Below are 12,359 nucleotides of genomic sequence, written 5' to 3'. Positions count from 1 at the left end.
CGCGTCCGGCTGCGCTCTGGGAACAGGGATGCCCAGGCGGGATGCTCAGGAAGACGCTGGGAGCTGATGCACCAGGAATGAAACCAGGACCAGAGAGATCCCAGCGGCAAGTGGAGAACCAGATAAACAACCTGGGTGAAGACGTGAGTCAGGCCAATAGATAGGAGGGAACAGCAGGAAAACAATAACCGACTGTGGCAGAGTCTGAAACAAGCTTGGCTGTCCTATCTTTTCTTATTTTCTGTCCCCCTGCCTCTGTCAAGAGCCTACGTTTTAATTCAAGGAGGCCTTTGATTCTGCCAGAAAATGTCTTCACTTGGAGCATCTTCTGCTTCCCCGGCGTACAGCCCTAGCACCGCCACTCCCACTCTCAACACCCCGTAGGAGTATTTTTGCTTTACCACGCCAGCTTTGCTCACGTTCTGAGCCCTGTGCGAGCCCCAGGCTGCAGCCGAGAAGGTGGCAACTCACTGACAGAGCCTCACCTCTCCCAGGGATGCCCACGCCTGTACCGGCCACCTCCAGCTCTCTTTGAGCAGAACGAAAGCCAGAGACCCTGACCACAGGGCCCCAGTGCGAAAGGACAATTTGCCTGGTGTCTGCCATGTCCCCCATTCTCTTCATCTACTGGCATGACCTTTTTTTTTTCCTCCCCTGACTCAGATATATTGCAACACCAACGGCAGAGATGGCACCGCATCAAAGAGCCTACGTTATAAGGGAGGCGGTTTTATTCTCACTTGAGCAGAGATTTTTTTTTTTTAAGCAGGACTTCAAAATATCTTTAAAAAGTAACAGTGCTGATAATGGGGTTGAAAAATTCGCTGGCATCCGAATAACACAGTTCCAGCACAAGTACCAGGGGATACGGTAACCCCCACGGCAGCGGTTCCCCGGGACGCGCCTGCGATGACGCTCCGATCATACATCCCCTCGGGGCCGCGGCCCTGAGCGAGCAGCCCTGTGACGAGGAAGGAACGCGGGATTAAGAAACAAGGGAGGAGCGAAAAAGGCCAGCCGATTCCCCCACTGCCTTTTCTTGTTCCTGCGATTCCTGTTGCCTGGAAATGGCTGATGAGAAGATGGGATTATGGAAGCGCTTGCCAACTTTTCACACGTTGAGAAAACTAAAGCCTGAGTGATGGGCAGCTCAACCCGTCTCCTACGCAGCGAACTGCAACGCGCTTACCGAGGAGAACTCCAACAGCGAAACCCCTTTAAAAAACCCCAGGAGTGAGGAGGACCTGACAATTCCCAGGATTAAAAAGCTGCATACATTACAGACAGCGTAATCTCCTTATAGGCAGATGAGGACAAGGAAAAAGGAGCCTTTTTGGTGTGCAAGGTGGTTTTTGTTTTGACGTATATACAGCTCGTCTGACTGACAACTTTCCTGCCCAACTGTCTTTCTTCTTCTCCCAACGGATATGATAGAGCAGGGAGCTATACCAGCCCTCCAACTCTATATTAAGTTATATTTTCCAACAAAACCACTGCTCTCATCAAACATGCCCCATCAATAACAAAATAATAAGCACTGTGCTGTAGAAATGTCTCTTCCGAAATTTAATCAGGCTAACCCTTAGGTGCTACAAGAAAGCAGGCACTAATAAAAGTGCCAAGTATCTCTCTCTAGCTTTGAGTACGGCTTCAGCGGCTGTGTCACCTCAGCAGAGCTAATCTTTCACGAACTCTTCCTCGTTGTCATTCAAGTGGCATCTCACCTTCTGCAAATATTCCAATTTAACTACAGCCGAAGCCTAGTTTAAAACTTAACCTGCTAGACTTCTGCTTTTTAATAAAGAAAAAAAAAAAAAAAGCTGAGTATGTGCTCATTTTTCCTTTTTCTCTGTTTACCAACAAAGTGCTGGGGTCTCTAAAATGAGAAAAAAAATTCTTGCAGTCACACTTCTTCTGGAGTCCTGTGTCCAGTTCTGGGCTCCCCAGTTCAAGAAAGATGAGGAGCTACTGGAGAGAGTCCAGTGGTGGGCTACCAGGATGATGAGGGGACTGGAGCATCTCTCCTACGAGGAAAGGCTGAGGGAGCTGGGCTTGTTCAGCCTGGAGAAGAGAAGGCTGAGAGGGGACCTTAGAAATGCCGATAAATATCTGCAGGGTGGGGGTCAGGAGGACGGGGCCAGACTCTTTCCAGTGGTGCCCAGCAACAGGGCAAGGGGCAACGGGCACAAACTGAAGCAGAGGAAGCTCCAGCTGAACCCGAGGAAGAACTTCTTCCCTCTGAGGGTGACGGAGCCCTGGCCCAGGCTGCCCAGGGAGGCTGTGGAGTCTCCTTCTCTGGAGATATTCAAGCCCCGCCTGGACGCGGTCCTGTGCAGCCTGCTCTGGGTGACCCTGCTTGGGCAGAGGGTTGGGCTGGGTGACCCACAGAGGTCCCTGCCAACCCCTGACATTCTGTGATTCTTCCAGTTCAAAACAAACGCGCTTGCGTTGGCGATACAGCTGAACGCGCCGCAGCCCCTGCTAGCAAAGGTGACGGTCTCCGCAATGCTTCCAAGGCCCTCGAAAAATCCAAAATCCTGCTGCAAGCTGCAGTTGTGCCGTCCACCGGAGCATCAGCAACGCAAAATTGCAGGCGGCAAATGTCCAGTGCGGGGACGGCGGCAGAAATGGGGCTGTGCGCTGCTCTGCCACCGTGCGAGCTACGAGGCCAGGACAGCAAACCGAAGCCTGCTGTTCACGACAGGAATGCAGGCGTAGCTGTGTAATGCAGGTACATGTGTCTAGAAAAAGGAATATAAAGTCTCCAGGTTGCCCGGAGCTCGCTCACATCTTCAGAAAAAGAAAAAATCTCACACAGTGGATTTTTGTACAGCCGCCCAACGACAGCAAAAGGCAGATCCTCCGCTGGTGATACTGGTTTTGGTTCCACTGAAACCTGCTGATGCTGTTCCCCCTTTGGTCTTACTGACGGAAGGAAAAAAACCCCAACCCCACATGAAGAAAAGCTACAATGAATGAGTGGAATGAGATGTGAAATTTTGCGCCCGACTATTATAATTGTGGGATGTCTTGAAAAATTTAAACCAGGCAAAGCCCCAGTCAGCCAATTAGAGAATCTACGTTCCTTCAGCTTTAGAAGAGAAGAAACGACTTCTCAGAACTGCCAGAAGTGACTCAACCGTGATTTTTAAGCTGCTGCAACAGCATCCTAGTTATTGGAAGTAGTACTAAGGGTTTACCTGCGATTTCCTCCCCGTAAGTGGAACTACGAGCCGGCAAGGTGCTCAAATCAGGGAGAAAGCAACACACAGAAAAGGACTCTTGAGACTGCTGTGTTACGAACGTGTTGCTTTTTCTATTCCAAACTGCCTTCCCAGTGAATTTTAAAATACGTAAAACCTGAAAGCACAGAGCAAATCATATTTACAGGAGCAGGTCACTTTCTTGCTGGCAGCGCACTACTGGTTTACTCCACCTCGTTTGCAGTGCAGACACCGATGTTTCCGAGAGAGCGCGTTCGGCTCTGCAAAGGAGGTGAGCGAGCACAACCGCGGCAACCCTGGCTCCGCGACCACGCAGAGCCTAATTCAGAAAGACAAGCAGGAGAAAGTGATACTTTGCACCTTCCACGTGAGCTTCGCCGAGCCTCGTGCCACGTTCGAGAGAATCCTCTGGCCGCGTGTAAGCCGTAGCCGGGATGCGCTGCGCGGTGCACACGTCATTACAAAAGCAGAGCCACATCATTTCATTAGAGAAGCGAGAAGTTCAATCCTTACCAAGTTTTCTTGGTTCCTGGCTGCTATTTTCTGATCATCTTCTCCCCCATTTTTCATGTATTTGACCTCTTCCACTGGTTTGATCCTATACTCATCTGAGCACCAAGGAAAAAAAGAAAAAGAAAAAAAAAAGAAAAAAAATTTTGAACCAGTGTAGTTCAGCAGCTGGGGAAAAAAAACAAACTAAAACCAAAACAGCTGACTAGACAAGACCCTAATTCAGCAAAGCAACTAAAAGTTACATGTATATCGTTTCAAAGACTCAAATGTGACTGATACCAAGGAAGTTTTTTTTCTGACTGAAGCTCCAGTAAGAATTTCCAGTTCTGGCTTCCCGACCTTGTCCAGCAGCTCTCTGCTCCAGCACAGCCCCGGCACCCGAATGGGGGGTGTTCAGCAGGTGCTCCTCTACCCCAGACCCCGAGTTTTCTGTATAACCTGTTCAACACAAACAAGTCCTTTGCTCCTGCGTCCTCCCAGGAGTTTTACTCTCAGTGGGCAACCAGGCAATGTGCAGCAGTTACTACAGACAGCAGTCTGCTTGTGGATGCTCCTGGCATTGAAAATGCTTTTTTTGAAAAGCAACGCTGAGGGAGGACATTGAAAATACAAGTTAAAATCCAGGGAAAAAAGAAAGCCACACCAAAAACCACCGCTTTTTTTTAAAGAAAATTTGGTTTTCCTGCACTGTTGTAACGGGGCTAAAGGAAAAGGTGAACAGCCCACAGCCAGCCAGCCAGCGACTTCCGCGGAAGAGGCCCCATTCTGAGCACCCTCCTCTCCCCGCTCCTCCCACCGCGACCGTTTTTCCTGCACGTGAATGCTACCCAGATGGGAATCCAGCGTGGAAACAAGGAATACGCAAAGTAAGCTCCCTGGTTTGCCCTTCATATTTATCAGCGAGGCGTTTCAGCCCTTCAAACCATGCACTCCCAGCTCCAGCGCCAGCAGGGCAATGTTCTCTGCCACACACGTGCTGCCCCACAGTGAGCAGCCTCACCCCCAGCCTGACTAAAGAGATCTGTTTCTTTGGCAGGACAAGGTGGGATTTGGGGAAAAGCAATTCTTCTCTCTGCCCCGTGCATCCAGCCCTTGCAGTCCCACCACTGCCTCTTCCCAGCCACTCCGCACGCCGGTTATCTTTGTAGCAAGTGAAGCTATCGGAAAAACACCCAGAGTCCTGCACCCTTGCTCCTCCCGCCAGGATCCGTCCTGCAGAAGGGAAATGTTACTCCACCTATGTCGAAAATGTGAACACAAAATGAAAGGAGACGCAGTACGCTGCGAATAAAAGGCAAAATCTGGGCAAACGTCAAGAAACCGCACAAACTGTGTTCTTTGTCTTTGGGTTGTCAAGCAATTTATCTCCATTGCTAAGAGAAAAAACAAAACACAAATGGGTTATTCTGGGTTACTGAATTGTTAAAAAAAAAAAATCCAAATTATTGAGAAAGAAGCTTGCCTTCAGAAAACTATTAGCCACAGAGTTTATAAGTTAAATAAGCCTAACTTGAAAAACAATCATTTTTTTTAAACACAGCATGGTTTTCCATTTGCCCTAGTCCGTATCTATAGGCTTTTTTTATTATAGAGCTTAATTAAAACTGTGAATTTATCAAAGAGAAGCATCAGAGATGCAGAGTCTCAAAACAGATGGAAGAATTTAAGAGACTTATTATTAGATCAGTAAACGTGAACAACAACTCTGATTCTTTTTCTCTTTTAAATCTAATTTAGCTAGTCTGGAGGTGACAATTCATAAAACGAGAGAGGCTGAACAGAACCGAGCCTGAGAATTCAAAGCACTTGATTGACTGCAGTATCTAACTTACATTTCTCTCACTGCTTTGGTGATCTCTGTTGTGATTAGCAATAAAACCCACACGCAGAAAAAGCACAAAACTCCCACAATGGCATGTGCAGATTTGAATAGGAAAAGAGATGAGAAAGAAAATAGCACAAAGGAAGCTTGCCCAGCCCGCAGCCAGCTCCCATGAACTCGACTAGAGAGGCACGTTCACAGAATCACAGAATCACAGAATCACAGAATAGTAGGGGTTGGAAGGGACCTCTGTGGGTCATCTAGTCCAACCCCCCCGCCGAAGCAGGGTCACCTACAGCAGGCTGCACAGGACCTTGTCCAGGCGGGTCTTGAATATCTCCAGAGAAGGAGACTCCACAACCTCCCTGGGCAGCCTGTTCCAGTGCTCCGTCACCCTCAGAGGGAAGAAGTTCCTCCTCATGTTCAGACGGAACTTCCTGTGCCTCAGTTTGTGCCCATTGCCCCTTGTCCTGTCACTGGGCACCACTGAAAAGAGCTTGGCCCCATCCTCCTGACACCCACCCTTCAGATATTTGTAGGCATTTATAAGGTCCCCTCGCAGCCTTCTCTTCTTCAGGCTGAACAAGCCCAGTTCCCTCAACCTCTCCTCGTAGGGGAGATGCTCCAGTCCCCTCACCATCCTTGTAGCCCTCCGCTGGACTCTCTCCAGTAGCTCTTCATCCTTCTTGAACTGGGGAGCCCAGAACTGGACACAGTACTCCAGATGAGGCCTCACCAGGGCAGTGTAGAGGGGAAGGAGAACCTCCCTTGTCCTGCTGGCCACACTCTTCTTGATGCACCCCAGGATCCCATTGGCCTTCTTGGCAGCCAGGGCACACTGCTGGCTCATAGTTAACCTGTCGTCCACCAGGACACCCAGGTCCCTCTCCGCAGAGCTGCTCTCCAGCAGGTCCACCCCAAGCCTGTACTGGTGCATGAGGTTGTTCCTCCCCAGGTGCAGGACCCTGCACTTGCCCTTGTTGAACCTCATCAGGTTCCTCTCTGCCCAGCTCTCCAGCCTATCCAGGTCACGCTCAATGGCAGCACAGCCTTCCGGTGTATCTACCACACCTCCCAGTTTGGTGTCGTCAGCAAACTTGCTGAGGGTACATTCTAACTCTTCATCCAGGTCGTTGATGAAGAAGTTAAACAAGACTGGGCCCAGTACTGACCCCTGAGGGACACCACTTGTCACCAGCCTCCAACTAGACTCAGCGCCGCTGATGACAACCCTCTGAGTTCTGCCATTCAGCCAGTTCTCTATCCACTTCACTGACCACTCATCCAGCCCACACTTCCTCAGCTTCCCCAGGAGGATATCCTGGGAGACTGTGTCGAAAGCCTTGCTGAAGTCAAGGTAGATAACATCCACAGCTCTCCCTTCGTCTACCCAGCCAGTCATGTCATCGTAGAAAGCTATCAGATTGGTCAGGCATGATTTCCCCTTGGTGAATCCATGCTGACTACTCCTGATAACCTTCTTTTCTTCCACTTGCTTCATGATGGCCTCCAGGATAAGCTGCTCCATCACCTTTCCAGGGATGGAGGTGAGGCTGACCGGCCTGTAGTTCCCTGGGTCCTCCTTCTTGCCCTTTTTGAAGATTGGAGTGACATTGGCCTTTCTCCAGTCCTCGGGCACCTCTCCTGTCTTCCAGGACCTCTCAAAGATGATGGAGAGTGGCTCAGCAATGACATCCGCCAGCTCCCTCAGCACTCGTGGGTGCATTCCATCGGGGCCCATGGATTTGTGGACATCCAGATCGCTTAAGCGATCCCTCACACAGTCCTCCTCGACCAAGGGAAAGTCGTCCTCTCTGTAGGCTTCCTCTCTTACCTCCGGGGCCTGGGATTCCTGAGGGCCAGTCTTAGCACTGAAGACTGAAGCAAAGAAGGCATTCATTAGCTCTGCCTTCTCCGCATCCTCCGTCACCAGGACACCCGCCTCATTCAGCAGCGGCCCCACATTGTCCCTAGCCTTCCTTTTGCTGCTGATGTAGTTGAAGAAGCCCTTCTTGTTGTTTTTGACATCCCTTGCCAGCTTCAATTCCAGGTGAGCCTTGGCCTTCCTCGTCGCATCCCTGCATGCTCTCACTACGTTTCTGTACTCTTCCCAAGTGGCCTGTCCCTCTTTCCACATGCCATGCACCTTTCTCTTCTGCCTGATCTCCGCTAGAAGCTCCTTGTTTAACCATGCAGGTCTCCTGCCTCCTTTGCTAAATTTCTTTCTCAGGGGGATGCATTGCTCCTGTGCATGGAAGAAGTGTTGTTTAAAAAGCGACCAGCACTCATGGACCCCCCTGCCTTCGAGAGCCCTGGCCCACGGGATTCCTCCCAGTAGCTCCTTGAAGAGGCCAAAGTCAGCCCTCCTGAGGTCCAGGGTTTTGATCCTGCTTATCGCCCTGCTTCCTCCACGCAGGATCCTGAACTCGACCATTTCATGGTCACTGCAGCCGAGTCTACCTCCAACCTTCACGTCCTCCACCAGTCCCTCCTTGTTTGTTAACACAAGGTCCAGCAGCGCGCCTTTCCTTGTTGGTTCCTCCACCACTTGCATCAGAAAGTTATCATCGATGCTCTGTAGGAACCTCCTGGATTGCACCTGCCTAGCTGTATGGTCTTCCCAGCTGATGTCAGGGTGGTTGAAGTCCCCCATGAGAACCAGAGCCTGTGACTGTGAGGCTGCTTGCAGCTGCCTGTAGAAGGCTTCATCAACCTCCTCCTCCTGGTCGGGTGGCCTGTAGTATACACCCACTGTAATGTCACCCGTGTGAGCCTGTCCCTTAATTCTAACCCACAAGCTTTCAACTCCTTCTTCACTTGCCCCCAGGCCAAGCTCAATGCATTCCAGTTGCTGCCTCACATATAGAGCAACTCCCCCACCTCTCCTTGTTGGTCTGTCTTTCCTAAAGAGTCTGTAGCCATCTATGACAGCATGCCAGTCATGCGAGTTGTCCCACCACGTTTCTGTGATGGCGACCAAGTCGTAGCCGTCCTGCTGTATAATGGCTTCCAGCTCCTCCTGTTTATTGGCCATACTACGTGCATTGGTGTAAACACACTTGAGCTGGGCTGTCAATCTCACCCCTGGCCTTGGCACTCTAAGCCTAGGCTCATCCCTAGTGAGCTGGGCAATATCCCCTTCCCCCTTCAAACCTAGTTTAAAGCCCTCTCAATGAGCCCCGCCAGCTCGTGGCCAAGAATTCTTTTCCCCCTTTGTGATAGCTGAACTCCACTTGTTGCCAGCAGGCCCGGTGCTGTGTATACCTCCCCATGATCAAAAAAGCCAAAATTTGACCGATGGCACCAGTCCCTGAGCCACCTGTTAACCAGGTGAGTTTTCCTGCCCCTTTCAGTGCTGTCCCCTGCCACTGATGGGATGGAGGAAAACACCACCTGCGCCCCTGATCCCTCAACCAGTCGCCCCAGTGCCCTGAAGTCCCTTTTGATGGCCTTGGCACTTCTTTCTGCTACCTCGTCTCCGCCAACCTGCATTACCAAGAGGGGGTAGTAATCAGAAGGCCGCACCAGACCAGGGAGTTTCTTCGCAACATCCCTAACCCGGGCCCCAGGGAGGCAGCAGACTTCCCTGTGGGATGGGTCCGGTCGGCAGATCGGGCCCTCTGTTCCCCTCAGAAGGGAATCACCTATGACAATGACCCTCCTTTTTTTCTTAGTTGAGGCAGTTCAGCCCAGTCTTGCACAAAACGAGAAAGGTATGGAGGTCCTGACGCTCGGTGGCAAAAATAACCTCTGAAACGTGTCTCCTGCTTGCTCCAAGAGATTAATTGTGATCGAACACGGAGCGCACGCCCGGGCAGCAGACCACCCTGTGCAGATCACATGGAAGGGATGCTTTCCTGGGAGACAGCGTCCCTTGGAGCAAGTGGACCAGCGCACTGACGAGCCCATCCTTGATCATCAGTGTAATCAGATTTATATGTGAAAGTTTGATACAGTTCAAAAGGATGGAGACAAGATAGGAAGGATGGTTTTCGTTGGAAACTTCATTCCATATTTCTTCTCTAACTGATTGTCAGAGTGCTGCCAGGCGTCGCTGTTCAGGTGTCCAAGCTGAGGCCTTGCTGGTACCTGCCTTCCCAATATGCATCATCACCACCACGACAACAGTCTTGTAATTACTGCACCACTACTACTTCCAAATTTGTGCTGCTTTTACCAGGTGAATAGAATAGACTATTTCAGCTGGAAAGGACCTCCAGTGATCGTTTCGTCCAACTGTCTGACCAGTGACCAGAAGGCCTCCTGTCCCTCACAAGAGTCCACAACACCTCCCAGTTTGGCATCATCAGCAAACTTGCTAACAGTGCTTTCAACTCCTGCATCCAGATCGCTGATCAACGTATTGAACAGGACTGGCCCTCGCAGAACAACGCTGGTGACCAGTCGCCAGCCAGATGTAGCCCCATCCACTACAACCCTTTGAGCCCTGTCCTTCAGCCAGTTCTTCACACAGCGCACCGTGAGCACGCTCACCCCACAGCTGGACAGCTTGTCCAGAAGGATGCTGGGAGGGATGGTACCAAAACCTTCACTAAGAACCAGCAAAACTACATCCACCGCCTTCCTGTCACCCACTGGGCGGGTGACCCAGTCACAGAAGGATATGGAATCAGTTAAACAGAACTTTCCTTTGGTGAACCCACGCTGACCGTGCCTGATGACTGCATTACTCTTTAAATGCCTTTTGACAGTACCCAGTATAATCTTCTCCCTAATTTTCCCAGGGACAGAGGTTACCAGGTCTGTAGCTCCCTGGGTCTTCCCTCACACCCTTTCTGCAGAGTGGAGTAACACTGGCTAGCTTCCAGTCAGCAGGGACCTCCCCAGACTCCCAAGACCTTTGGCAGACGGTTGAGAGGGGTCCAGCCATAACATCCACCAGCTCCTTCAGTGCTCCAGGATGAATCCCATCAGGCCCCACGGACTCACGAGCATTCAGCTGATACAGCTGGTCCCTTACAACTTCAGTGTCCACAAACAGAAAGTCACCATTCCCACATGCGTGGTCCTCAGACCTGGTCAGAGGACCAGGCAGCCCGGAGGCAAAACCTGCATTGAATGCCTCCGCTTCTTCTTCATCCATATTATTCAGGTGACCATCTTCAACAAGCATTGGTCCAATGTTTTCTTCAGACCTCCCGTTGCTATTAATTTCAGTGGAGAACTACCTGAATTGTGTAGGGTTCATAAAGAGAATACATGTTAGAGAACCCATGGACAGTCGGGCCAGGCGAGGGTAAGGACTGCGACGTGGGCACAGGACATCAAAGGAACACTCGAGCTGCTCAGGCAGCCTGGTCCCACTCTTAGTGGTTGTGTCCATTCCTAGGCTACGGTTCCTTTCCAGCTTCAGCTCCACATGAGTCTTTTTAGAGATCATCATCAACCAAAGTTCTCAAAACTGTAATTTTAAATTCATGTTGAACAGGAGAAATTTTGCTTGCTGTTCTCCCTCCGACATTTACAGCACTCTGACACCAACTGCACCCTGCACATCCATGTGGAAGTCCCCCTCTTTTGTTTCTTTTTACCTTGGATCAAGCTAAGCTATAAAACCTCTTCAGCTTTACAGGCCTGTCACAAGGCCATTCAAGCAGAAGAGACCTGGCATGAGAAATGCAGAACAACTCCTGCAAACAAGGGCACTGGTCAATATTTAGCGTGTTCCCAGCCAAGCCTGTTGACTGCAATGAGCGGCTGACCAGAAGGGCAACCACAGGGTGCAAAGGAGGAGAAGGGGGCAGCCAGCAGCTTAGCTAGGGAGGACATCGCCAGCCGGTGTAACGGAGAATAAACGAGTCTGATCTTCACATCTTGCTCTTCACAGGTCAGACAACATTCATTATTTCAACTATACTAAACATAGCAATTAAATTCAAATAATTATTTGGAGAATACAGGTCTTGCACTGTATTATGTTCTTATTAGGAGGACACAACTATATATAGACATTTTTGACTAGGTGAAGATAACACTTCTATAGATACAATATTTGTAAGATAAGGTGTTGAGAAACCACAAATTCTGAGCTATTTATGAGATTGTTCTTGTTCTAAAGTTACTGCCAGGATGAAAGCGTTGCAGATGCAAAAGAATGGATGTTTAAGCCACAGACAAACCTTGAAGTGTGTCATGGGGTGTATGGTCATCAACGGCTTCAAGTGAATACGAAAATGAGATGGAAGACCAGTTGGAGAATGGGCCTTTGATGCCTTCCCTAAAGCTGGTACCTTCAGGTAGTTGCAGAAACTGCTACCCAGGTTTTGCTTGGTAAGGTAAGAGTGCACCTGGAACTGAAAAAGTAAAGGTTGCTAAATCCACCTTTTGATTTTTCTGCTAAAGTAAATACACCATTTTGAGATGTATTGGTTCTGAGCAATCAAAAATGATCCCAGAGAAATCCTGAAATGCTAATTAGGCCCTACTCGATCTCAATCAAGTCTGACAGTCAACAAGACCTAAAACCCTAAGAAGGTCAGGATAAAGGAAATTATACAAAGTTCTACAAATATTTACCTTGCTCTATCTTGCTCAAGAGTAATACCTTTCTTCTTTATCCCTAAATACAATCTTACATCAAAAATGAACAGAACTGAAACACCTTTATGCTTCTTTCCTGCGCAAAACTAAAAATCAAGTAGTGAATACGCTAAACATTTCAGGACACTGTCACTCAGAGTGGGGTGCATCTTATACAAAGAGACACATCTTTATGCTCTTTCACCTGTAAAAGTAAAAATAAAGTGCTGCCTTCCATGGCGTGGTCTATTATATAAAAA

General features: G+C 49.5%; 1 protein-coding gene across 4 annotated transcripts in view; it reads right to left on the bottom strand.

The window, feature by feature from the left end:
- C6H1orf21 (chromosome 6 C1orf21 homolog) overlaps positions 1-12,359 on the bottom strand; it is a 109,168-nt gene that overhangs the window by 36,048 nt on the left and 60,761 nt on the right. For all 4 annotated transcript variants that reach the window (XM_075422707.1, XM_075422708.1, XM_075422710.1 and 1 more), the window contains exon 3: positions 3,738-3,832. In XM_075422707.1, the coding sequence (XP_075278822.1) occupies positions 3,738-3,832 (95 nt within the window). The remainder of the gene's footprint in view (positions 1-3,737; positions 3,833-12,359) is intronic.

Source organism: Opisthocomus hoazin, chromosome 6, assembly GCF_030867145.1.
Source record: "Opisthocomus hoazin isolate bOpiHoa1 chromosome 6, bOpiHoa1.hap1, whole genome shotgun sequence".
NCBI lineage: Eukaryota > Metazoa > Chordata > Aves > Opisthocomiformes > Opisthocomidae > Opisthocomus > Opisthocomus hoazin.
Note: the sequence above shows the minus strand (reverse complement) of the source record. Positions and strands in the feature narration are given on the sequence as shown.